The sequence below is a fragment of the Carassius auratus genome, chromosome 7 (genome assembly GCF_003368295.1).
Source record: "Carassius auratus strain Wakin chromosome 7, ASM336829v1, whole genome shotgun sequence".
NCBI classification, from domain to species: Eukaryota; Metazoa; Chordata; class Actinopteri; order Cypriniformes; family Cyprinidae; genus Carassius; species Carassius auratus.
This window is the reverse complement of record NC_039249.1, coordinates 18,519,969-18,546,553: the sequence shown is the minus strand read 5'-3', so window position 1 is coordinate 18,546,553 and position 26,585 is coordinate 18,519,969. Positions and strand designations below refer to the sequence as shown.

Genomic DNA, 26,585 nt, shown 5'->3' with positions numbered 1-26,585 from the left:
TATTGCCAGTTAATTTGTCTATTTTTGCTCCGCCAGCAAAATTGTTCAGAACAAAGCCACAGCAGAAAGTCTGGTCTGAAATTTTTGTATGTTAAAAAATAGATACAACCTCAAGTTAAGTCAATCACGTTCACACAATGCTTCTGAAATTTTCGTCTGTCAGCATTTTCTGAGTTTCCGTACCCATAGCAAGCATTTTGATAGGAAAATAAAAACGCATATGAAAATTTCAGACTCATTGAGCAAGGACCTTTACTTTGGTTTAGTTCCTGAATTAATAAGCTGACAGAATGGTTCACATAGGCACTTGTCACCACTGACTGATGTGAAACCTGCAAAAATATTTGCTGACAAATCATCACCACTAATACGCATACTGACAGTCTGTCTCAAATTAACACAGACAAGCGGGGTGATTGAAAACATTAAATAGTCTATTTTTTTTAATTATATGAACGATTTTAGTAGTTCAATAAATGAACCAATACAATGTGTTTGTTTGTTTTTTGTCAAGAGAGAGTTTACCACAAACCATAAGCAGCATCTTGTTAAGAGCTTGGCTCAAGCGCTCTATTATGTGTGTAGAGCACTTATCCACTGCCACGGTTACACACTCTTATTGACAGCAGAGAGTTATGCATAGGCTGTCAGAGCCCTGACACAGTGGGTAGTGCATGCACTCATTGTGATCTATGGTTTAAGATTCTCCATTATCGAATATGGAGTATTTCACTTTGAGTGTTTCTCTGCTTAAACAGAAATAAGATGACATTGAACTTGGCAGTAAGATGCAATAACATAACCTCACTTTACAACAAAACTGCTTTTAGAATGAGATGCTTTCAGCATTAATTTTGTCTCATTTGCCCAAATGCTGAATATCTTTAACGGTTCATCTTTAAAGCTCAAAATGTGTAATGAAGCGAGCAATGCACCTCTCAAATCCTTTGTTCACATGGCATGTTCTTTTGAGGGATTTTTATTTGTTGTCCTCTCCTTTGAACAGTTAACTTTCTATCAGCATATTGGGATGCTGGCTGGGGCTTTGCAGGTTCTGATCCAGGTCAAATCTTCGGGAGAGATGCAGGAGGTTTGGTTTCAGTCCACCTCCAATCCTGATCCACACACTCTTCCCTGGAAGCGAACAGTGGTGGTGTTAAACAGCAGAGAAGAGTTTAAGGTTGGTGTGCATGTACTGTATGGGAGTTTACTGTATTTGTGTTTGGGGGAAGGGGAATTATTGTTAAGTATGTATGGTGAATAGTTAAATCAGTAATACAAAATCACTTTGAATCTACAGGTTGTGATTAGAGGATTGATATTCAACAGCAGTGACTCAGATGAAGTTGTAGCGATTGATGACGTGTCCTTCAGCAGAGGATGTGTGGTAGCAGTAGGTGGGTAAACACTGATATGTCTTCTCAAGAGTGCTTTTATACGTTCATCTAGGTGTCATCTATAATGCACACCTTTTACATTTTTAATATTTATTCAAATAAACTGTAAATCATATGTGAATTTTGCTACTTTTTCGAATGTTTTATAGTATTTGAGGAGGAATGCATACCTTATACATTTTTATATTTATTAAAATAATTTGTTAAAGGTAAATACGAAGCCTGTGCATCACTTCCAGGCACATTCCTGTGAAACCTTTTTGTCTGTTGACGTTAATAACGTGTTTTAATGTCGAAAATAATTTCCCCACCACCAACACATCTAATATTCTCTCTGACTTTCCATGTTCCCTTACTAAAATTAGCAATGGTTTTAACAAGAATAACACTAAAAATCATCCTTCTTGTAGCCATGGTAACTGCAAATAAATAAAAAAAATTGTTACTTCAAATAATAATTTACAAAGAACTATCAAGATAATTTATTTTTGTTATAAAAACAGACCTAAGCAATCAATAGCCTTTAAAGGTACTTAAAATGCATTATATAAAAAACAATGAGGCAATAATGATTGCTTAATAGCTGTTAAAATGCATAATGTAGGCTAATACAAAATAAACAATTTATATACACAACGTTATTACAAATGCCTGAAAATTGAGCCAAAGGGTAATTGCTGCTGCTACACTTACAGGACAAGTAAATCCTTTGTCAAATATGTAATTTAAATATTCACTTAATCTTTCATTTCTGGCCACCTTTTTGCTAAAAATGACACAGCCTCTATAATTTCTTCAAAAAAAAAAAAAAAAAATACAATCTTGCTTAGGGCACCCATTTGGTCAGAAGCGGCCCTGCCAATATGGCTGCCTAAATCTACCTAATTCAATTGTTCACCTAAAAATGACATTTGTCATTACAAATCTGTATGACTGACTTTATTCTGAGGAGCATCAGTATCTAATTATCAGTATCTTAGAAATAATATGCCCCAGTAAAAAAGTCAAAAAATCTTTATGTGTCAGTGAGACTGATGTATACTGACATGAGAATCATTTTGTTTGATAATACTTAAGCAATCAGTTCACTTGTGTTTTCTGTTAGATGTTGTAAGAATTTATAGTCTGACCTGACTCAGATTCCACTCCAGAATACATGTTTGATAATGCTCATTTCCCAAAATGGCTGAATTATTATAAAGAAGAAGAAAGTCAACAGTTATGATGTTTCTAGACTATTTGGTATAATCACATCCTGAGCAAATGGTGACCAATTGTAGAATGGGAACGGGTGTGGGACACACGTCCTCATCACTTTTCCTTACACTGTCTAGAATCAGAACTAGCAATGCCAGATTCACAAATGAATCACTCTTTTGATCGAATCGATCAAACTGGTGCAAAAAAGTGCTGCGTTTCAAAAATTATAATTCGGCTTCTGAAGGGCAGGTCAGGGCACAACGCCATATTCAAGGATCAGTATAAACAGAATTGTTTACTTCAAAGGGCCCTTCAGAATGAGGGATTTTGAAGGGTACAAATAATGGACACGTTGCTTCCATGATTGTTTTCGCTGGTTTAATTGCATTACGAGACTCCCTCCTTTATTGGCTTTGGGAAGAGGACAGAAGTGAGTTTGAAGAAAACATTTTTTTGTTCATCCCTTCGAGGCTCTCAGTCTGGATGGTAAAACCTATAAAGGGACTAAGGAATAGGGATGAGGTCCTTTAAGAATGGAATATTGGTCTGAAATTGTTTGCGATTGATTGTTTGATTGTTTGATTCAATCGGATGCACTGAAAGGGATAGTTCACCCCAAAATTAAAACTTTGTCATTAATTACTCATTACCCCTCGTGTAGTTCCAAATCCTGTAAGACCTTTGTTCATCTTCAGAACCCAAATTAAGATATTTTTGGCATCTGACTCTCCATAGACAGCAATGCATCTGAAACGTTCCCAGACTCAACTATGTTAACTAATTTACATTAGATAAAACAGTCCATGTGACATCTGTTTCAAGTGTTATATTCTGAAGCTACAATAATACTTTTTATGCACAAAGAAAACAAAAATAATGAACAATTATTATAAACAATTCAACAATTCACCGTCCTCCTCCATTATTGAGATTTTACCACGACGAATGCGCATGCTGCTGCTGATGTAAAACACGCATGCGCTGCAGCTGGTTTATGAGTTGCGTGTTTTACACCAAAAAGTATTCTCGTAGCATCGTAAAAGTCTGTTTGAGCCACTGGTTTCACATGCACTATTAATGATGTCCTTACTACGTTTCTGGGACTGGGAACATTTCACTTGCATTGGTCTCTATGGAGGCTCAGAAAGCTCTCGGATTTCATCAAACATATCCTAATTTGTGTTCCAAAGATGAACGAAGGTCTTATGGGTTTGGAATGACATGAGGGTGAGTAATTAATGACAGCATTTTCATTTTGGGTGAATTATTTCTTGAATTGTTTGCAGCGGATTCTCACACTGCAATAATAACAGCAATACAGGATGTTTTATAAAAGAGCAGTGGATTTGGTGGATGTATTTGTTAATGGTAGGAAATGCAAATGTCTTCTATCTTTTGTCAATGATCAAAACGTCTCTTTATTGCAAATAAAGCTTGTAGACGAAACTGTGCTGCAGGTAAAACCAATCTATTTAGGTGCAAAACAGTATTAAAAATAGTCTCAAATATGGACATACTTTTTTTGATGGAGGGCCTCATTTGCCTTTTTACTGATGAAAATCTGGAAATTCCCCATATATCATCAGTGTGTATGTATGAACATGTTCCTCTTCAGACGTCCATGTTTGGGTCATAATGTAGCTGTTTGTAAAGATGCAAAGATGAAGTTATGTGATGGACTTGCTTTAGAAATTTCTGAAGGGTGTGAGGTGCAGAGAGCTCAAGAGATGCAGGAATATAAAGCTGTAAATAAGGTCTAATACATTTACAGCCTGTGCTGGATGGACTACGACACCAGAGGGACAATAGTTACAGGCAGAAGGGAACCTCAGCAACTTTCTAATTTACACCTCAGCCCATGATAGAAAGAAGGAGAGACATCAGTTATATTTTTAATTTTGAATATATATAGATGCCATGACAAATCATTATCCTCTCAAGATTTTATAGGTCTACTTTTTAAGATGAAATTGCTGACACAGCTTAGCAGTAAGTCAATAACTTTTATTTTACACATCGGTCACAAAAATGCTAAACTATTTATGAGAAAAGATCATCTTGCTTTATTTTCCACCATAAATACAGATCTGCCCAGAACAGAACAGAACAAGGTTGATTTTCTATGACCAGTTGTTTAAAGGGAGGTTTATGCATTTACTTGTAAATGTGTGTGTGTGTGTGTGTGTGTGTGTTACAATACTGCATTATTGTGATTTATTTCAGCAGTACTCTGGACAGTCAGATTAATCATAATAATGTGTCCATGTTCAGATCCACATCACTTGACAGTGTTAACAGAAGTGATAATGCAGGGAGCAGCTCTAAGCCACTCTTCACTTTGAGTACCTTTTTGACCTTTTGCTTACTTTATCTATGAAAAATGTATTTTGGCTTTATTTATTGTTTTCTCCAGAGACAGACATCAAGGCACCTCCTCCAACTCAGTGCCCCCCGTCTCAGTTTCACTGTGGGGCAAATGAATGTGTAGAAGGGGTGAAAGTGTGTGATTTTTCATTAGACTGTCCCAATGGAGAGGACGAGGCCAAATGTTGTGAGTATCCATCTTCTTTTTAATGTAACTGTGGTACAGCTATTTGTAAATTGAATGTCTTGCAGGTGTCATTGGCTTTACTGCAGAAATAGCTTACTTAAGACACTGTAGTAAGCTAGACTGAGAGACTGGAGGCTTGAACATTTAAAACAGCTTGCATAATTTCACTGGAACATGAGCCATATCGCTGTTTAAGAAACATTTACCTTGATCGACTCCAAATACTTTTTTTGTACAATGAATGAAAAAAGTCCACCCATAAACGAAAATTCTGACATCATTTACTCATACTCACGTTGTTACAAACCTACTGTATATGGCTTTCTTTCTTCCTTGGAATATAAATAAGATATTCAGAAAGTTTGAACTATTTTGTCTGTATTCTGAAGGGTGGTTTTGTGTTTCATTTATTGTTATTATTATTTCATGATGTTAATGTGACTTTCAGCGGCACAGTGTGATTTCGAGTCCGACTCGTGTGGCTGGTATGAGCTTGTCCAGGGTGACGGGTTTGAATGGGTGAGAGGCTCAGCTAATGGAGTCGCCATAGATTACCAGGACCAAACACCCCCCCAGGACCACTCTACTAATACAAGTGCAGGTGAGGGCACTGACATAAATCATGAAATGATTTTGTCTCACATTTAATTTACTCTCACTCCCAAAAGATGCTAAAACTGTAGTTCTGTCCTATAAACCACATCCACTTATTCCATGTGCACATTTCCTAACGTTTCTGTTTCTCCATTAAGTACCTTCACTTAGTTTGCAATAGCACTAAAAAAGTTTTTAAATCCCATTTAACGTAAAATGTTATCTACAAATCACATGGGAGTGTAAATTGTGTGAGAACTAGGCTAGTTCATTTCCATTTTAGTACTTTGGATAAGAAAAATAGTGCTGCTTTTCATATTGTGCTCCCATAGATAATTATGTTTGGCCTCTGGGAGATTTGTAAAGTAAATGGGAATTACTGGAATAGTAGCAATGGCAGTTGCAATTTCGGGTTTTTGCTAATAACTTTAAAATATTTTATTATCTGTTATTTTTCCCCTTCAAGGCCACTTCATGTTTATTTTCAAGAGGAGCAGCAGGTTGTCCCAGCATGCTTTGCTGCGCAGTCCTACATTCCAGCAAACAAGTTCAGATTGTATCATGACCTTCTGGTAAGGCTCTGGCCTTATCTTTTTCTAAGCTAGAAAAATGCATTCATTAAAATATATCTAAAATATATATGTTAATATTTGCAAAAACACATCTAAAATAATATTCTTCGCTGCTGTATTCATTGTTTAGATTTGATATTTTCATTGATTGTTTTGCTTCCAGGCACTATAATTCTGGCCATTCTGTTGGTGCTGCTGAAATGCACCTGGTGATAGAGGGCTCAGAGAGCAGCACTGTACTTTGGCAAACACTTTACAACCAAGGTGACCAGTGGCACCCTGTACTTGTCCAGATTGGCCGACAGACCAGGCCGTTCCACATCTCAGTTGCAAAACTGAGCTTGGCTGTATATGAAGGAGTCTCTGCTTTAGATGATATTATGTTCCATAACTGCTCATTACCCGAAGCTGTGGGGATGTGCCCAACTCCTAATCACCTTCACTGTAGCCAGAGCAAAGCATGTGTAGACTATTACCAGATCTGTGACCTGATCGATGACTGTGGAGATGGAACAGATGAGGAAAACTGCTGTCAGTATTGGTGGAGTTTAAATGGTCATTAAAGCAGTTTGTGTTGTTTGAAGTTAGCCGTCATGTTTACAGTGATCTTTTCTTCTCCTATCAGCACCAGAGCTAATGTGTGACTTTGAGGAAGGCTTGTGCAGCTGGACTCAGGAACATGAGGAAGACATGTTTGATTGGACCCGTATCCAAGGACCCACTCCCACTTTCAACACAGGCCCATGGAAGGACCACACACGAGCCAGTGCGGATGGCCACTTCCTCTACATCGAGTCTTCAGACCCACAGAAGTTCAAAGACACAGCCGTTCTTATCAGTCGGCCTTTTCTCCGGACTCCTCACCGAGGCCCTGAATCTGAACCACCCTGTGTTTTTAGGTTCCACTATCACATGTTTGGCTTGCATGTGTATCGTTTGGCTGTGTACATGCGCACCCGTAACAGTGGGCGGGGAAACTTGCTGTGGGTTCGCTATGGTAACCAAGGAAACTTCTGGCACAGGAAGACACTGCTGATCAACAGTGCTCACCACTTTCAGGTGAGATATTGATCTGAATTATGAGGACTGGAGTCTAAGGGTGTAATGGTGTGCTGAATCATTTGATTAACCGGCTGCTCCAACTTTAAATTTATGCTCATAAATGCACTCTATTGATAATGCATGCACTAAAATCTGAGCAATCATAGTAACCACAAAGCATGCTGAAGTGTAGGCTAGTATTAGCAATATTAAAAATGATTTTACAATCTAAATTCTAATCTATATCATGTACTTCTGGTCATTCCAGATATATAGTACGAAATATTGGCTTGTCTCTATTTACAGAAAGAAAGAAAAATGTAGACGAGTAAAAAATTATTTGAATGCTCTATTGATGCTCTAGAGCACTATTCATTTACAGAACATCAAGCAGATAATTTACATATTATTTTCTAGCATCTCTTTCTGTTGGTTATATCAGTACACCATTAGGTGGCAGCAATTGAGTCTTTATGTGGACGTTTGACTCATTCACTCAACCAATTAGTTCAAAAACACATTCAGGAATGGCAGAATTGGTTTGTGGTTTGTTAGGAGCAAGTAACTTAATATTAACTTTATTGATCTTCCCTGTAGTAAAACTGTGGTTATACAAATGGTAATCAATACACCAAAAAATAACTTTGTTACTACAAAAAAAAAAAATTTCGGAAGGGTGTTGAGTAAGGAGCAAAGAGCATATTTACACATTCAAAATTCATCTAAACACCGCGCACAGCTGTGTGGATGCTGCAAAATAAAGACAGGCTCTTCTTTCTTTCTTTCTTGCTGCTACAGATTTTAGTGGAGGGGACAGTTGGTGATGACTTCAGAGGAGATATTGCCATAGACGATCTGTCTTTCATCGGCTGTCAGCCATATGATGGTGAAGTTAAAAGGATATGGAATTATTTTTTAATCCTTAAAATAATTTTTTTATTTAATTTATATGGAATCTGTATGGATCCATTTACCCATTTCAGGATGTAAAAATTCTGTGTTTTAATGTATTTATGTGTGTATATCTTTGTATATGTAGGTGAATTGCCCTCAAAAGAGCCTAGCACCTTTGCCCCCATCCCCACCTTGTCGGCAGCACCCCCTCATAGCTGCCCTCCTGACCAGTTTGTGTGCTTAACTACAAGAGAGTGTGTGAGCCTCAGTCAAGTGTGTAACTTCAAACCAGACTGCTCTGATAGCTCTGATGAAGAGAACTGTGGTATGCATCTGTCTGTTTATCTGTTTGGCTGTCTGTCTATCTAACAAACTGTTCAAAAGGTTTTTTTTTTTTTGGAAATAAATTATTACATTGAGCAAGAATGGATTAAACTGATCAAAGGTAATTACGAGCAAAGACATTTACAATTATATATACAATTATATATATATATATATATATATGTATATTTCAAATAACTGCTTTCTAATCATTAAAAAATCCCCACAAATAGTAATATAAATTTTTTAAAGCAACAAATCAGCATATTACAATGATTTCTGAATGATGAAGTGGAGTAATGACGCTGCAATTTCAGATTTGTCATCACAGAATGAAATAACATTTTAAAATATATTCAAATGGTAAACAGTAATATTATATCTTAATACTTCTGTATGGTTATTCCTTTTTTATCCAACAAATGCTGCATTGGTGAGCATGAGTTTTTTTTTTTTTTTTTCATATGAATAGGATCTTACCGATCACAAACTATCTGTCCCTCATGCATCCTTCTGATCCCACGGTTTTGTCTGTTTTCAGTGAAGGAGTTTTGTGGTTTTGAGGATGATGCTCTGTGTGGATGGTATTTAAGTGTTCCGGCCACTCCTGTTCCTCCTCATTCCTTTAGCTGGCAGACAGGACAAGGAGAGAGTATTCATCACGGAGAACAGAACCACAGACCTGCTCTCGATCACACACTGTGAGCAATAAACAACATTAATTGCTGGAATGTGTTTGTGCTTCAGTTTATAAATGCATGGTCAGGTGTGCTTGTGCAGGTGTGTGTTTTCTGCTTTATTGTGTGCACTCATCTGTATACGTGTACATTTTGCAGGGGTTCTTTAGAGGGTTGGTATATATTTGCGGACAGCTCTAATGGAGGATTTGGTCATACCACTGATCTCTTGACTGCTCCCATTAAAAGAACAGGACCCCAGTGCACACTTGTGTTCTGGTATCACATGAGTGGCTTTACGGTTGGAACTCTGCAGGTGCAGTTATCCACAAATGATGAATATAATTGTTACTCATTTGCTGCACTGGTAACCCATGACTAGAAAACATCAAAACATATTATTAATGTGACAGAATACATTTCATGCTTCATTTTGTCTTTCATTGTGCTCAAATTCTGAAAATGTTTGTTGTGAAGGATTTTCCAGAGAGCAATTTGTATTTTGTCAAAACAGTCTCAAAATTGTATGTGCAGGTCTTCATCAAATCAGGCTCTGTCACACATGAAGTTTGGTCCCAAAGTGGTAACCAAGGCAACAGCTGGAGGCGGGGTGAGGTCTTCATAGGAATCCGTCATAACATCCAGGTCAGTGTTTCTGTAACACGAGTGAGGACTAATAAATGAAGGAAAAAGACTTTTTATGAATGTCCAGCATTTTTCCCTTTGGTTCCCCAGCTGTGCCTAAACAACTGCAAAAAAAAAAAAATACATCAACAGGTACTAATGTTCAAACATTTGAGGGCAGAAAGTTTCATTTTAAAGAAAAAATCTTTCATTTATCAAGGATGCCTTAACTGAATAAACGGCATTTATAATGTTACCAAAAAAAGTATATTTTACTTTATATACTTTCCACAGAATAGAAGATTTTCTATTCTTGTAAAAAAGCTGAAAAGGTATCCCAGCATATGCAAAATTATTATTTGTACTGTATTAGAGACTCTCATGAAGATATCGTACCATAGATGATGGGCCCTATCTTGCACCCAGCGCAATTGACTTTGTACACCGACGCATGTGTCATTCCTATTTTGCACCTGCGCAAAGCGCGCTTTTCCCTCCACAGAAGCACGTCGCTAAACTAGTGAATGAACTTGCGCTCCCTGGGCGGTTCAGCGCAAAAAAGGAGGCGTGTTCTGGCGCAAACGATCCCTGGTGCTATTTTGCTGTTCCATTAAACAATTGCGCCACTGACCAGAAAAAACCTAGTCTAAAGTCAGTGGCGCGTTGCGCGTTGTTCATTATGCTATTTTAAGGGCGCATGCTTGACCATAATGTATAGCGTGCACAACGCGCATACACTTTGCTCATGTAATCTACACAGATGCAACAGTTATTTTTGCAAATCATAAATTGTTACACTAAGATGTGAAAAAATAGGCATAAATCTAGCTTACAAATTATTCAGGCTAATTGTAGTAATTAAGGATCAGACCTGTTGGCCAAATAGTGGCAAGACATATGTGTATATAAGGACATCTGACAAATTGTGGCTATATCCTCCCACGCCTGTTTAACCGACGCTATTTTGGGTGGGTTTCTCCCATCCCCATACAACACAACTTCTCTGTCTTTCACTGCTCTTACAAGAACATCAGTCTCCTCGGCTGTGAACCGCTCCTGGCGTGCGCCTGGTAAATACGCCATAATAATAGCAATCCATAATGGAACTTGCGCACCTGCTTTTAAAGGGAATGTTGGATGAAGTTCTGATTGGTTTATTTCACGTAACGCCCAAACCACACCTATGAATAATGAAGCTACTTCAGACCAACCCATTTTAGATTTGCGCCGGGCGCAAGAGCCATTTATCCCGCCGGGAAAATAGCAACAGCGCCGAGACCCGCCCACAAAGTTACTTGCGCTTCGCGCTTTGACACTTGCGTTTCAGATCGTTAAAATAGGGCCCATTGTGTCTGTTCCTCGAAGTAGCAATTCCAAGAAAAAATCCAAAACAATTTAAGTGATTTTTTTATATGATCAAATAAATGCAGACTTGGTAAGCATAAGACACATCCTTCAAATTGACCCTAGGGCTTTGAACTATAGTTTATATATCAACCAGATAAACAAATTTTAAACCAGGTAAACAGATGTTCTGAAATGTATGGTACTTGTTTAAACTTTAATAAAGGTGATGGGAGAACTGTGTGTTTAGTATTCCTGAAATGTGTGGTAAATGTTAAGTGTCAAGCTGATGTTTGGACTGTTGATGCTTGATTAGAAATATCATGACCTTTTCTCCATCTGGCCCTTGCATCATTAATATTTATCAACACTTCTTATATATAAACACTCTTACAAATGTAGTTCTTCATTGTGCTGGATACTTCGTGACACCCTCACTCATTAGTACTGACTGCCCTTTTGCTGTATACTGTCAGGGGCCTTAGTGCTCTTTAACTCATGCAGCAGCTCTCAAACACTTCCGATTCACAATCTCTGTGTATAGTTTTTTCCTTCAGCTTTTCACACACACATCAACTGATTTTGAGTGACATCTTTTCACATTAGTCTGTTAATCTGATGTGTCTCAGAGTAAATGTGTGCTTATAGATTTGTGCATTTGACTATGCCTCTGTATAAAAAGTATTGTGGAGCAGATTAAAAGCATGCATATTCTGGTTTCTGAATGTATTAATAGGTGGGTCTTCGAGCCAAGCGAGGCATCAGCTACATGGGTGATGTAGTTGTTGATGACGTGGCATTTGTGAATTGTGCCCCTCCAATAACGTCTGATCTTCCCTGTCGTAACAACGAGTTCATCTGTGCCAACGGTCACTGTATCTCCGAGGACAACTTGTGTGACTTTATTGATCACTGTGGAGATGGCTCGGATGAGAATCATTACATATGCAGTGAGAAACAAATCCATCATCCTCTTCCCTGTCACTTTTTTTCAACTGTATTTCAGTGGGCAGAATTTGTGTATGGAATAACTTTACACTTCATATACTGTATTGAATGTATGCAACCATATTAAATGTAATTTCCGTGTGCATCTGTGTTTGTTTTAAAGCAATAATTAACCCAATCTGTCATCATAATACTGTCATGATTTGCTACCCTCATGTCTTTTCAAACTGGTATGGTGTTTATTAATTATGTGAAGCAACAAAAAAGAAGCCAGAGGGCTCCAATGTTGTTTAAACTGTAAAGTTCTTTGAATTATATATATATATATATATATATAATTTTTTTTTATATATATATATATAGAAGAAAGAAAGTCATACAGGTTTGAAACGGCATTAGTGAGTGATGACTGAATTTTCATATTTCACTGTATTTCATGTTTTGTTTTGTTTTTTGCAGAGGGGTTCAGTGGTCGCTGCAATTTCGAATTTGACCTTTGCTCTTGGAGACAGAGCCAAGATGATGATTTTGATTGGTTGATCAAACCAGGGAATATGCACACACATGGGATTGGACCATCCACTGATCACACCCTCCGCAACCCATTGGGCCACTACCTATATCTAGATGGGTCCTTTCCACAGACAACTGGACACACTGCCCGAATTGTAGGACCTCTTTTCCGCCACTGCAGCAGAGATAGCAAAGTAAGGGCTCACTGGAATTTTATGTTTAATTCACTAAAGTCCAGGGTGAGTTTGTACTTGCATTATATTCAGTACAGTACAATGGAAACAATTAATAAAGAGTAAAAAAATAAAAAAATAAATACAAAAATCAATATACAGGAAAGATTATTGTGACATTTTCATGGACTTGACCCCTGGTAAATGTTTTTTTTTTTCTTGTCTTGTTCATATGTTCCTGCTTCCTTTTTTTCCCAGAGAAAACTGATATGTTTTAATAAGATCAGCATCTTTGACATCTGTGGTGCAGATGCCACCATCATCTTCTGAAAACCATTTGCAGAAGTTTACAGTTGGCAGTTCCCATTTTCAAAAAGGATTTTTGAAGGTTTATGGAAGTATAATTTAAACAGACTGACTAAATTCAATTCAGTTAATTGGCTTACAAAAGATTAAGTACTTAGAGTTGTAAATTTGTCATGTTTTAATACAATGAGCTCTTTTATCTGAAAAGATGTTAATGATGCATTTGATTTGGGGTTCATGTATTGGAAAACAAACTTGAAATCTGGGCTTTTTTTCCTAGTTGGGTTTTTCACAGTTTCATAGTTATACCACTTATGTCAGCACAAACAGCCTTGTGGTTAGTGTGTCAGCATACAGCGCAGCTGTGCTCACGTCGACCACAGTTTGATCCCGTCTCGAGGTCCTTTGCTGATCATGCTTCCCAATGCTTTCCTGTCATCACTCTACTGTCCTATCCAAAACAAAAAAGGCATAGTAATACCACTTATATTTTTATTTATTTTAAGTCAGAGGTGTTCACAGCACTGAAAATAGGCTTCAGCAGCATTTCTGTAACTTCCCAGCTATGAATTTCAAAAATCCTCTCAAAATGTTACAATGTAGCTGCCGATCATCTACCAGTCCAAAAAAAAAAAGCTTTGCCTCTACAAAGTCTTGTCATACCTCCCTACAGCAAGCTGGCTTCATGGCCCTGGGTAATACAGAGGAATGTATTTGAATAATATTTGTGTTTTAGGAAAAGCTCTATAGATTAATCTTTCCAATTAGATCATTAGTTCAGTGAGGATATTTAATTCCCCTGCATTGCTGGATCCACAGCGTTTGAATATAAAATGGGAGAAAGTGAATGTCAGGATTTGTCTCTGTTACTGTGAAGCAAAAAACTCAGTCATTGAGCCAGCCGGCAGCACTCAATCATCCTGTCAAACACACACACACACACACACAAAAACACACACACACACAATGTCTGTTGGAGAAAGAGGAGCACCTTCCAAGGCTCTCATCAGTTTGTGTGTGAAGGCAATCATGTCTCTGGATCTCCTCTGAATTGACAGACTGTGTTCATCCTTTTCAGAGGTGTGTATGTGTGTGTGAGATAATTAGCCCATGGAGACTCGTCCTCCCATTCAGCTCGCATCAATCAATCACAAGAAGCAGCTGAAGAGGAGGAGTTTTTGTGTGTACTTGTCAGCCTTGGTTAGATGTTTTAGAATTGGTAGGCTAATTACAATTAGGAACATTGGCAGGTTTTTTTAGTGTCTGTTGTTATTGTTGTTTTTATATTTGTGTGTGACAGAATGAATTGTCTCATCCTAAAAGGTCAAACTCTTGCACAAACTCGCCAGTCAGTCAAACACTGACAAGAGTCATTTACACATACACACAGAAACAGAAGAAGAATATCAGCCACCATAACAAGCCAAATCAATCAATAAAAGAGAAACCTTTCTTCCAGATAGACACCGCTGTGGCAAGCTATCTTTGCAGATTTGCTAGCTAACTTGAACTGTATTATTGAGTCTGGAGTTTAGCTGGAATATTTTTTGGATTAGAATTATTATATTACAATTATATTATATTGACAAACGATCTAAATGATTGAAACCAACAGAAACAGTGACAATCTCAATCGTTTTTTTTTTTTTTTTTGAGTGAGTGAATGAGTAAAATCATTAAATCGTTTGTTCAACACAGATTAACTGAAGGTTTGGACACTTTATAAGTTTATTCTGATTTTAAGCTATTTATGATGGCTGAGCAGAAATAGGCAAACTATTTGGGAATATTATTATTTAAAATGTAAGTTCATTAGTATTAACTGTTGAATAAATAATATTAAACTAGTAATCATACTGTTGGTCTAAACATCAACTATGCTGAGATTACTGTGGCATATTTGTGTATAACAGCACCCTTGCTACTGGGATATTATTAATAAAGTATCCTTTCTTTTTGTCTGATTTTCAAGATGGTCTTTTACCTCCATATGTCTGGTGACGGCATTGGCACTCTGAATGTGTACATGTCTACAAACTCCAACCGCTCACTCTTACTCAGCCTTACTGGAAATCAAGGCAACTACTGGAGCCGACAGGAACTGCCTCTCTCATCTACTGACAGCTTGAGCATAATGTTTGAAGGCAAGGTGGGCCTTAACACCAGAGTTCACATCTGTCTGGATGACATCACCTTCTCATCAGGCTGTATTCTTAGCAACAAATTTGAGAAAGACCCCACTCCCCGATTACTTCCAGGTACAGCTGCACTAATTGTGCCATATATACATTCATCACTGTAAAGGTAAATGTATAACAATGCTCCACAAATGCATAATCAATCCATGAGCTTCTCTATTGACAATGAACATCCTTTTTATTTTTTTGTTTAATTGTTTTCCAATAGCATGTTCAAAGAAAAAAGTTTGTAGAGAAACTTTGGAAAAGTGTATTTTTCTTCCTTGAAACAAAACATGAGTATACATGATATATCTTGCAGGCAGAATCTGTGGCTGCAGGCTGTGTAATAGAGTTTATAGGTTTAATACTTAATACTTTATTACATCATTCAAATTATGAATTTTAAGTTCATAATAAAATGATATAATTAAAAAAACGAAAATATAAGAAGTCTGTTCAAAAACTTGGGTCAGACAGATTTATTTAAAGGTCCCGTTTTTCGCACTTTTTCTGAAGTTTTGATTGTGTTTACAGTGTGCAATATAACATGTGTTCATGTTTTGCGTGTAAAAAACACAGTATTTTTCCACACAATTCACCTATCTGTATACAGTTTTTTCACTGTCATAAAAACGGGCTGATGACTTACTTGTTCTATAAAGTCCCTCCTTCAGAAATACGTAACGAGTTCTGATTGGGCCAGTGGTTCAGCTTAGAGCACGCGGCCCTCCTGGTAACGTGATTGTTGGCTAGTTTTGAGAAGCAAGTGGGCAGACATGGGGACTTGTGACTTGGTGACTTGGACTCGAGTCGACTCGAGTCGCTATTTTTAGGACTTGAGACTTGACTCGGACTTGGAAGTTAAAGACTCGGGACTTGACTTGACTTGAGACACGATGACTTGAATGACTTGAGTGTTAATCACATCATGTTTTCAGTTTGAATATAAAATATATAAATTATTTTTTAAAATAAAGTTGATTACTCAGCTGGAGCGCAGGCTGAGAATAGCGTCGTGACTGGATCAGGACACTATCATCAGTCATGCCCTCTCTACCTTACACACACCACGCCCACTTAAATCAAATATCACATCACATCAACATGTCAGCCTGAGAGGTACCGAGGGTCATCGCTTTTGTCTTCAATAGTTCGCGCCTAAAAACGCGTGGAAAACGCTAGTCGCGCCGCTTTCTACTTCTTTCCAAAGCGCTCGGGCAGAAGTGCTCCTGGGGCGTCTGTCGTTGCTAAGCATCCATGACACGCTCTCTCTCAATGAAAACGCGGAAATTTCAGCAAAGTATAAATGGATTTGCAGCACTAAAAATCGCTCGCAGTAGCTCTGCTACTAAATTCATTTCAAAATGGCAATCCATATACAGCTATGAACAGCTGTTCCTTCATCTTAGCTGAGCTTTCAACGTTGATACGGGAAAGGATGAAGCTGATTGGTTAGTTATTGTCACATGACCTGCGGTGCGCTTGCGACATTCTGAAAAGTTTAGAAGTTTTTAACTCGATGCGGTGCGACGCGTTTGTTACCTTGTCTTTCTCATAGAGCAAAACAATTAATCAGAAAAACTAATGTAGCTGCCGCGATTACCCAATCATGAGAAGTGCATATATATATATATATATATATATATATATATATATATATATATATATATATATATATATATATATATATATATATATATATATATACACCTTCTCATTCAAAGAGTTTTCTTTATTTTCATGACTATGAAAATTGTCGAGTCACACTGAAGGCATCAAGGGCTATTTGAGCAAGAAGGAGAGTGATGGGGTGCTGCGCCAGATGACCTGGCCTCCACAGTCACCGGACCTGAACCCATTCGAGATGGTTTAGGGGTAAGCTGGACCGCAGACAGAAGGCAAAAGGGCCAACAAGTGCTAAGCATCTCTCTGAGTACTCCTTCAAGACTGTTGGAAGACCATTTCAGGTGACTACCTCTTGAAGCTCATCAAGAGAATGCCAAGAGTGTGCAAAGCAGTAATCAAAGCAAAAGATGGCTACTTTGAAGAACCAAGAATATTACATATTTTTGGTTGTTTCACACTTTTTTGTTATGTTTATAATTCCATATATAATTCCACATGTGTTAATTCATAGTTTTGATGCCTTCAGTGTGAATCTACAATTTTCATAGTCATGAAAATAAAGAAAACTCTTTGAATGAGAAGGTGTGTCTAAACTTTTGGTCTGTACTGTACATAACAAAAAAGTATGAAACAACTGAAAATACGTCATATTTATATTCTATACTCTGAGAGAGAGAGAGAGAGAAAGAGAGAGAGAGAGAGAGAGAGAGAGAGAGTGTGTGTGTGTGTGTGTGTGAGAGAGAGAGAGGAGAAATGTAACAGTTTAATGTTGTATGTAAACTGTGTTTGAGAGAGAGAGAGAGAGAGAGAGAGGTGTTCAGAGAGGAGTCTGTTGGATGTTTAGCTATTATTTGTTTTATGGACTCAATGTTCAAAATGTAAAACATTTCAAACACTGTTGGCAGAAGTGAAAAATAAATAATTTTAGGAAGTTACAATTTTGTTTGATTCCATGATGTATTTTACTGAACATGAGTATTTACAATGCAAATCCAAATTATTTTAATTTACTGACAGTTACTTATATCTTGTCTTTTAACTTTATTAAGATCAGATTCTGCAGGTAAAATAACAATATTAAGGTGACTTGACTTGGACTTGACTTGACATAGCTTGTGACTTGACTTGACTTGACTTGACTTGCCCAAGAAAAAAATACTTGGGACTTACTTGAGACTTGAAGGTTAAGACTTGAGACTTACTTGAGACTTGCACATGTGTGACTTGGTCCCATCTCTGCAAGTGGGCAGGAGCATGTGCTGGAGATATACTTATAATCACAGGAGCATTTTTTACTGATGAGATGCGCATGAAAATCGCATTAGTTTTTTTTGCACAGCCCTAACATCTAGTCAACAAAGCTAAACAGCGTTGCCCTTTGTGTAATAAGTTACAGAAACTGTTAAACGCACCAACTTAAATAATAAAATACACTTACCGGTTGTGGTCCATTAACTTAACAACGCCTTCTCCAGACAAAGAGGGAACTGCTCCATCTTTCAAGAATAATCTTTGTGCGAATCCGGCATTAAACTGATTGAAACTGAGGACGCTCACTGTCCTCAGCAAAATGTGCTGCACATAGTTTTACAAGTGGATTATAATTTTCGGGAATCGAGTTAAACATAAATTGTAAGCATTAATCTCCAAGTACAGTGTCCCTGGGAAGCCCAAACAAACATGATTGGACTCAGAGATGAAAATGACAGCGTTTCGAATATGGAGCCAAAAGAGTATCAATAAAGATAAATGCACACACTACATTCACATATGCACACACAGGATTCATAAATACACACACAGGATACACAAATGTGCACAAAATTTACAAATGCACACACAAAATTTAAAAAGCAAAGAAGATTCACAAATGCATACAAAATTCAGAAATGCACACAAAATTCAGAAATACACACACAATTCAGAAATGCAAACAACATTTACAAATGCACTCAAGATTCACAAATGCACAGGACAAGATTCAGAAATGTATTTCTGATGCACACACACATATATATTGATTTACAAACTGCTTGCGGTCTGTGAACTTCACTGCATTTGTGTGTGAATTTTGAGACTCCTCTGACTTGGCTCGACACACAAATGCCTTTTTTTAAACAGGGAATGATCTGCGACCAATCAGATATCTCCCTTCTTTTAGCCAATCACAAGAACGCACTCCACGTGGGGGATTGTTTACTTATAAGCCAATCACATGAACGTGTTCATACAGCGCGATATGCCTGTGGTGCGGCATATTATAGCCTACTTATTTATGAAATTGTATGAAAATACAGATGTTTAGATTACAATTCAGGTTTATTTTTTATTATTTTTTTACAAAATATAAATTTAAAAATGTCTCAATACATATAGTCCAGACTGTGACTGCAGAAAAAAAGTTAACCATGGATTCATAAATTGGCAATAGGCAATTGTTTCATTTTATTGAAATAATTTAATGAAAGTAAAAAAAAATAAAAGTACACCATTTAAATATCTAAATATTCTTTTGAATGCAATATAGAAGTCACTTTAATTATAATATTCGTCCCCTACATGAAGAGAGAGTCAGTGGTCTGCTGCGAGAGGAAAGTGACTCTCCGGCTTCGCAAAGTGAGTTGATCGCTGCGTGAGGAAAGGGAATCGTTCGTTCAACTTTGCTGAGTGAGGAAAGTGAGTCGCTCGCTGCGTGACTCGTGAGGAGAGTGAATCGTTCGATGAGGAAAGTGAGTCGTTCGCTGCGAGAGGAAAGTGAGTCATTCTCTGCGTGACTCGTGAGGAAAGTGAGTCGTTCACTGTGAGAGGAAAGTGACTCTCCGGCTGCGGAAATTGAGTCTCCTGCTGCGCAAAGTGGGTGTCCGGCTGCGCAAAGTTAGTCACCGGCTGCGTGAGGTAAGTGAGTCGTTCGCTGAGGAAAGTGAGTCGTTCGCTGCGTGAGGAAAGCGAGTCGTTCGCTGATTGGCATATAAGTAAACAATCCCCCACGTGGGGTGCATTCTTGTGATTGGCTCAAACAAGGGAGATATCTGATTGGTTGCAGATCATTCCCTGTTTAAAAAAAGGCATTTGTGTGTCGAGCCAAGTCAGAGGAGTCTCAAAATTCACACACAAATGGAGCGAAGTTCACAGACCGCAAGCAGTTTGTAAATCAATATATATGTGTGTGTGCATCAGAAATACATTTCTGAATCTTGTCCTGTGCATTTGTGAATCTTGAGTGCATTTGTAAATGTTGTTTGCATTTCTGAATTGTGTGTATTTCTGAATTTTGTGTGCATTTGTGAATTTTGTATGCATTTGTGAATCTTCTGTGCTTTTTACATTTTGTATGTGCATTTGTGTATCCTGTGTGTGTATTTATGAATTATGTGTGTGCATGTATGAATCCTATGTGTGCACATGTGAATGTAGTGTGTGCATTTATCTTTATTGATACTCTTTTGGCTCCATATTTCGATGACATGGCAAACAAAAATGCAGCTCTTCCTTCTTCTCCGTTGGAGCGCAACAAGACCACACCCCCTTTTTGTGTATTCATGTGGGCGGAGGTTAGTCAAAAAAGGTTAGTTTTAGTCACGTCATTACTGCAGCAACTAGAGGGATGTAGTACAAATGGGTCGTTCGATGTAGACGAATTCTGTTAAATCAAATATCTCGCTTGACATTGAACTTTGAGCTTTAGAATTTTACAGATATTATTTATACTCTAACAAGAACATTACACACAAACTAAAGTTTAAAACATGGGATCACGAAGAACAGGACCTTTAAGAAATAATACTTTCAATCAGCAAAGACACATTCAGTTAATCAAAAGTGATAGCTAATACATTTATAATTTTAGAATAAGAATCCTGAAAGTATGCATCACATAGTTTCTACTAAAATATAAAGCAGCAAAACTCTTTTTTAAAATTTGAATATTAGAATGATTTCTGAAGGATCATGTGACACTGAAGACTGGAGTAATGATACTGAAAATTCAGCTATGCATCACTGGAATAAATTACATTGGAAAATGTATTTAACTTTTTCAATTTAATTTAATTTATTTTTTTAATTATTTCACAATATTCAAGTTTTTACACAAAATGTACATAAATTCTTGAATTTATGTGAAATATAAGACCTTTCAATAACATAGTTTTCAGTAGTGTAAACATTAGCATATTGTGATGACCAGAATAAAATAAACATAATCTACTATTATACATTAAAATATTTATCTATGTGTTTGTTTTCACAGGATCCTGTCCACTGGGTTCTCTGCAGTGTAACAATGGCAATTGCTACAGACAAGAGCAGAAATGTGACTTCACTGATGACTGTGGAGATGAAACGGATGAATTGGATTGTGGGACGTCCTGCTCATTTGAACATGGGCTCTGTGGTTGGAAAAGCAGCATGGCAGATACCTTTAGCTGGGCTCATGGAGTGGGCTCCATTCATATGATCAGACCTCCTCATGATCACACACTTAAAAATGAAAGCGGTAAGACCTCCTTTATTGAGTCGGTGCCCTGCTTCACTTTATCTCAGCAGGATATCTTTATTAATAAAGCAGTTGTGAGCTTGGGATATTGTGTACGACCATCCATAAGCAAGCTTTTATAGCATCAACAGAACTGTCTTGAGTCCCATAATAACATGAAAGATACAGTAAGTTGGAAGGCCATTCTTGATGTCAGTTAGATGTCCTAGCAGAGATCTATACATCACCATTTGGCAATCCTATATTTCTTTTATTTTTGAATCCAATAGCATACAAAATCGCAGTTAAGATTCATCTCTGTTTGACTCATTTTCAGATTTACTTGACTTTAATTCGTTTTTTTGACAGATTAGGATTAGTGCATCAAAAATGCATCAAATCAGAATTGCCTTATTGTGCTGTTTTCAGTGAATAATTGAAATGCTCACGCATGCATGCTTTTTAGACTGATAATACCCATAAATCCCTGCTCTGTTTTCCTAATCAATGGAAGAGGTGGAATTTTGTCTGTTAAGTTTTGTTAGTTTCAAGATGGCTACATTGAGTTCTTAGGAAGGTGACCCAGCCAAAATTGCAAAGGTGTGTGGTATTAAATCCTGACTAATGCTTCCAGGATGTCAGTTTGAGAACCTGATGACATGAAAGCTATTACATGGATATTAATAATTGTCAGTCTCTCTCTACACAGGCCACTTTGTATATCTGGCAGCCACTCCTGTGGGACTGAAGGGTGATAAAGCTCACATGAGAAGTTCTGTGTGGAAGGAGTCTAGTGCCATATGTAAACTCACCTTCTGGTACTATATTTCCGAAAAAGCCACAGGAATTATCCGGCTCTTCATTAAGGTACATGACTAGGTCTTACCAAGTGAAGCAAACATACACTGCCACTGGAATAGACCGCTTAAATCAGGGAAAGTGTGGAGGCCTTTATAGATCTGTTAACAGCTGAAACTAGCGTTGCGCAAGATTTTTAAATTGCTGAAACATGTTCTTGCATGACTTTGCAGTTCTGTGTTATGTGTTATCTGTGTTATGTTCTTAGCTGAGATCAAACATTTAGCACTTAAATTTTGTGTTTTTAATCATACCAGAAGAAGGTTTATTTGCAATAAACAATTGTCACAGGAAGCTCTTCATATGAGAATGGAGAAGAAGCATTGGGGGGTGATGAATATTTGAAACTACAGAATTATGAAAAAAAAAAAAAAATCAAAGAAAGTGAAAAAACTTGACTGATTGTCGTGCTTGCCTACTGTGATATATACCCCCCCAAAACGGAAAAAAAATGTAGGATGGGGCTTGATTTTGTCCAATGAAAATTGATTGGATCAATGGATAATTTTCTACTTTGCTGTGGTGATTTTTACTAAAGATTATGAGGGCTTATAAGAACCTTTTCTGCATATGTGATGGATAGACAGAAAATGAGCTGAGGGAGGTGTGGACAGAGCAGCAGATGCAAAGGCAATGGAGAAGAGCGGAGGTATCTCTGAAGAGCCTGAGGAACTTTATTCTCATATTTGAAGCAGTTCGAACACAAGATGTGAGCGGTGGAGCGGCTCTCGATGACCTGCAGTTCACTGACTGTGCACCACGTAAGTGCTCTTTTTTCATTCAAGGTAATTGATTTCCATTCTTGTTAATATAGCTTTAAACAAGCTGGGATTTGGTATCTGACTAGCTCAGCGGATGTGAGCTTAAATGCAAATGTAAGCTTAAGACGTTCTACGCACAACAAGTGAAAGCTGCAGGAGAGTTTGTCTAGTTTGAGCATTGATGCTCAGAGGGACGCAACAATGCCTGCAGTTTTCATCACCACATTTATTTCCCATGAGTCTGTTTTGCTTAACGTTCATGCATAAGCTTGACCAGCTCAGGGCTCTGAGGGTTGTGCTCAGCAGCGCCTGATGGAAAGCAGTACCACCGTTTAATTGGATGAGAATTGATTTACTAATTCTGACATGAAAGTCAGAATAAGTTCTTCTTTTGGTTCTCAGGCTTGACATGAAAAATGTCAGGTATAATTTGTATACTGGCACTTCTAAGCCACCGTAATTACACTTGAGCTTCTGGATCATTTAGTGAGACTATGTGTGTAATGCAAAGATGTCAAACACAATCTGTGATCAAAGCATTTTTTTAACAAATACAATGGTTATTATAAATAACCATTCATGGCCTTATCATATATTTTCGGTGAAGGTACGTGACCCTTTTTGCAGTTTTTTGTTTTTGAAATGTACAGCAAGTTTTACCAGACCAATAAATAATTAAACTAAACTACAGTTACAGAACTCGCAGCTGTGTGTAATATAAAAGCCCATATAACTTGGATCAGTGATACAGTGTAAATAAATGAGCTCTATCAAACCGTGAAGAGGAGCAGAGAAATGAAATCCATTTTTTTACAACCTATTTCTTTGTGGGGATATGTGCTTTGGAAAGAATTTCTGTTCTTAGATAAAGACTTTTCGCTCCATGGTATAATAACTCAAAGTTTTGGAGAATTAAACAGGACATAGTTTGGCATGAATGATATTACTTTGCTGTCATGTTGCGTTTAATGAATTTGAATATATTCTTACTAAAAAGCTTGGTAATGACAGCTTCGAGGTGCCTCCTGTATGCAGAAACTAGTCGCATTCTTTGCTCAGGTGAGATTTTGGCCCCTTCATCTACACAGTCTTCAAATCCTAAAGGTTCTTTGGGCCTCTTCTATGAACTCTGATCTTTAGTTCATATTTTCTATGTTATTATTATTTTTTTTTTTATTTAAGGTAGTTGATTGGCAGGACTCATTCTAGCAGCTTTATTTTATTTTTCTTCAACCAGTTGAGAGTTTTCTTGGCTGTATTTTGGATCAGTGTCTACCCTTGTTTATCTTCATCCTCCTGGAACTGTAGGTGTTGGAACTGAACCAGCTAATATTAATTCCCACTGACGAGGGGCAGGGTTGCGTTCTAGTTACTGACAGACTTCAGCTTGTAGATTTCTGCACCTACCTTTCTTCATGTGTTCAATACTTTTTCTCTGTGTCATTCCATTCTATTACGCACGACTTATTTTTTGAAGTTATTTGTTTTGTTTTCTTTGTATGTATGGATTACTTGGGTTGATACCGACATCTGATGAAAATTTAAACTCAACAGCACCTTTAAAAATATATTTACTAAGAAAAATGTTGACGTGTTCAGTACTTCTTTTACCCGCTGTATCTTTTAAATGATGCTGTTTCAGATCAGTAAGACTGAAAAGTGTCCTTGTATTTCAGGAGCTGTGCATCCTGGATCATGCCCCGCTGTAACAGATTTTGTGTGTAATAATGGAGACTGTATTGAGTTTCATTTGGAGTGTGATGGTAAAGCTGACTGTTCCGATGAGTCTGATGAGATTGACTGTTGTAAGTACATACAATGTAAATACAAAATTGCTATTAATACAATATTTATGGAGGTAATATCTCACCTGTTCATGTGGTCTGTTAGTGCATGTTCCAGGAGCTTGTAATTTTGATATGCCCAGTGGCCTTTGGCAAGAGACCTGCCATCTGTCTCAGGATCCTTACGATGACTTTGATTGGGATTTAGGCTATGGCAGAATGCATAATGGGACAGGCCCATCAGCTGACCACAGCCTCGGTTAGTAAAACCTAAACTTCACAATAACCTTCAGTCACCTGGCTAATACAAATATGACTAGTAACCACACACATATTAAAATCTACATTACTAAAAACTAAATGTTATCATGATGTCATAATGAGTGTGTCTTTCTGATTGGCTGAGATTTGACAGTCCCTGTGGATAACACAGAGTGTATTGCATGGACAGTGGATCTTCTTAGTCCCCTTAAATAGTGAAACAGACAGCTTGATAACACCTGATTCTGAATCCAAACAAGCTACATATTATAAGACTAAACCTTTCTATTTCATGTAAATATATGTGGATGAAATAGTAATTTTTGTACAAGAATCCCATGAATATGAGCCAGTCGTCTGAATCATCTAATGAATCATTGCGTGATTTAAAAACCAGAGGGTTGAAGGTCAGAAAAATGCATCACAAAAAGCCACTTTCTAGCTACTTCATCAATGGGTGTAATTAAGATCTGGATTTCTGCCCCTCATATATTTTGTCCGGTTCTGCAAAAAGATCAGAGTCTCTCAGTAAAAGTGTTAAGCGTACATTATTTTAATTGTGAAAATGAGTCTGCCCTCTAAAAGGTGATCGATTTACTGAACTACTATTGATTTTTTTATACCAGAGAAAAAGTCAAGAAAATTGCTACACAGTGTCTTTCGAGTAAAGCCGTGGAGGAGTTATGCAATGAAATCTATTATAGTATTTGTTGTTACAATCTCTATCATAATACTATAATCTCATTTTTAACAAGATAAGAAATTGTTTCTAATATTTGTAGCAGTGTAGTGGTTGAAGTCTATGCAAAATGAAAATTCACCCCATCTTTTTTGTTAATGCATGTTACAGATTTTATGTTGTAGGTTTTTTATGCTTGTGAACATTTTAATTTCTTAAACTCCATGGTAATTGTTATGGGGGTTTGTAAATCTTAAGTCAATGTTCATTTATTTTTTATTTAATTTACATGTTTAACCGTTTTAACTGGCCTCTTTGCTAAAGTAAATATTAAATGTGGTGTACTGTAGGTGACATTTGGTTTACTCTTTCAGAAGGAGGAGGTGGGTATCTGTATGTGAACTCCAGTGCTCAGAGAGAAGGAGATATCGCCAGATTCATAAGCCAGCTGGAGTTTCCTGCGAGTGTCGGTATATGTCATCTCCGATTTTGGTTCCACATGTATGGCTCACGTCACATGGGTACACTGAAGGTGTGATAAGACTTTAATACAAATACATTTTGAAATATACACAAATAACATCTTTTACATAGGTTTTTACCATACCATTCAAAAGTTTGGAGTCTGAATTTTTTTTATGTTATGAAACATACAGTGAAAACTTAATATTGTGAAAAATCTGTTTTTAAAAAAAACTTTAAAAAAACTTTTTGTAACATTCCAAAAAAACTTGGAGCTGCAGTCTATATTCACCTCTTGCACCTTTGAAGCTTCCCTTTGCATTATGTGGCAGTATTTTACTC

The 26,585-nt window shown here is 37.2% G+C and overlaps 1 protein-coding gene across 1 annotated transcript in view; it reads left to right on the top strand.

The window, feature by feature from the left end:
• The window catches only part of malrd1 (MAM and LDL receptor class A domain containing 1), a 36,727-nt gene that overhangs the window by 2,649 nt on the left and 7,493 nt on the right, over nt 1-26,585 (top strand). Inside the window, exons 4-24 of the mRNA XM_026267840.1 lie at nt 1,007-1,180; nt 1,301-1,397; nt 5,011-5,148; nt 5,597-5,749; nt 6,209-6,314; nt 6,478-6,845; nt 6,940-7,373; nt 8,154-8,241; nt 8,395-8,574; nt 9,115-9,274; nt 9,410-9,566; nt 9,785-9,895; nt 11,955-12,168; nt 12,626-12,873; nt 15,131-15,416; nt 21,214-21,459; nt 22,148-22,305; nt 22,880-23,057; nt 24,734-24,862; nt 24,948-25,100; nt 26,156-26,313. Of these exons, the coding sequence (XP_026123625.1) occupies nt 1,007-1,180; nt 1,301-1,397; nt 5,011-5,148; nt 5,597-5,749; nt 6,209-6,314; nt 6,478-6,845; nt 6,940-7,373; nt 8,154-8,241; nt 8,395-8,574; nt 9,115-9,274; nt 9,410-9,566; nt 9,785-9,895; nt 11,955-12,168; nt 12,626-12,873; nt 15,131-15,416; nt 21,214-21,459; nt 22,148-22,305; nt 22,880-23,057; nt 24,734-24,862; nt 24,948-25,100; nt 26,156-26,313 (3,936 nt within the window). The remainder of the gene's footprint in view (nt 1-1,006; nt 1,181-1,300; nt 1,398-5,010; nt 5,149-5,596; nt 5,750-6,208; nt 6,315-6,477; nt 6,846-6,939; nt 7,374-8,153; nt 8,242-8,394; nt 8,575-9,114; nt 9,275-9,409; nt 9,567-9,784; nt 9,896-11,954; nt 12,169-12,625; nt 12,874-15,130; nt 15,417-21,213; nt 21,460-22,147; nt 22,306-22,879; nt 23,058-24,733; nt 24,863-24,947; nt 25,101-26,155; nt 26,314-26,585) is intronic.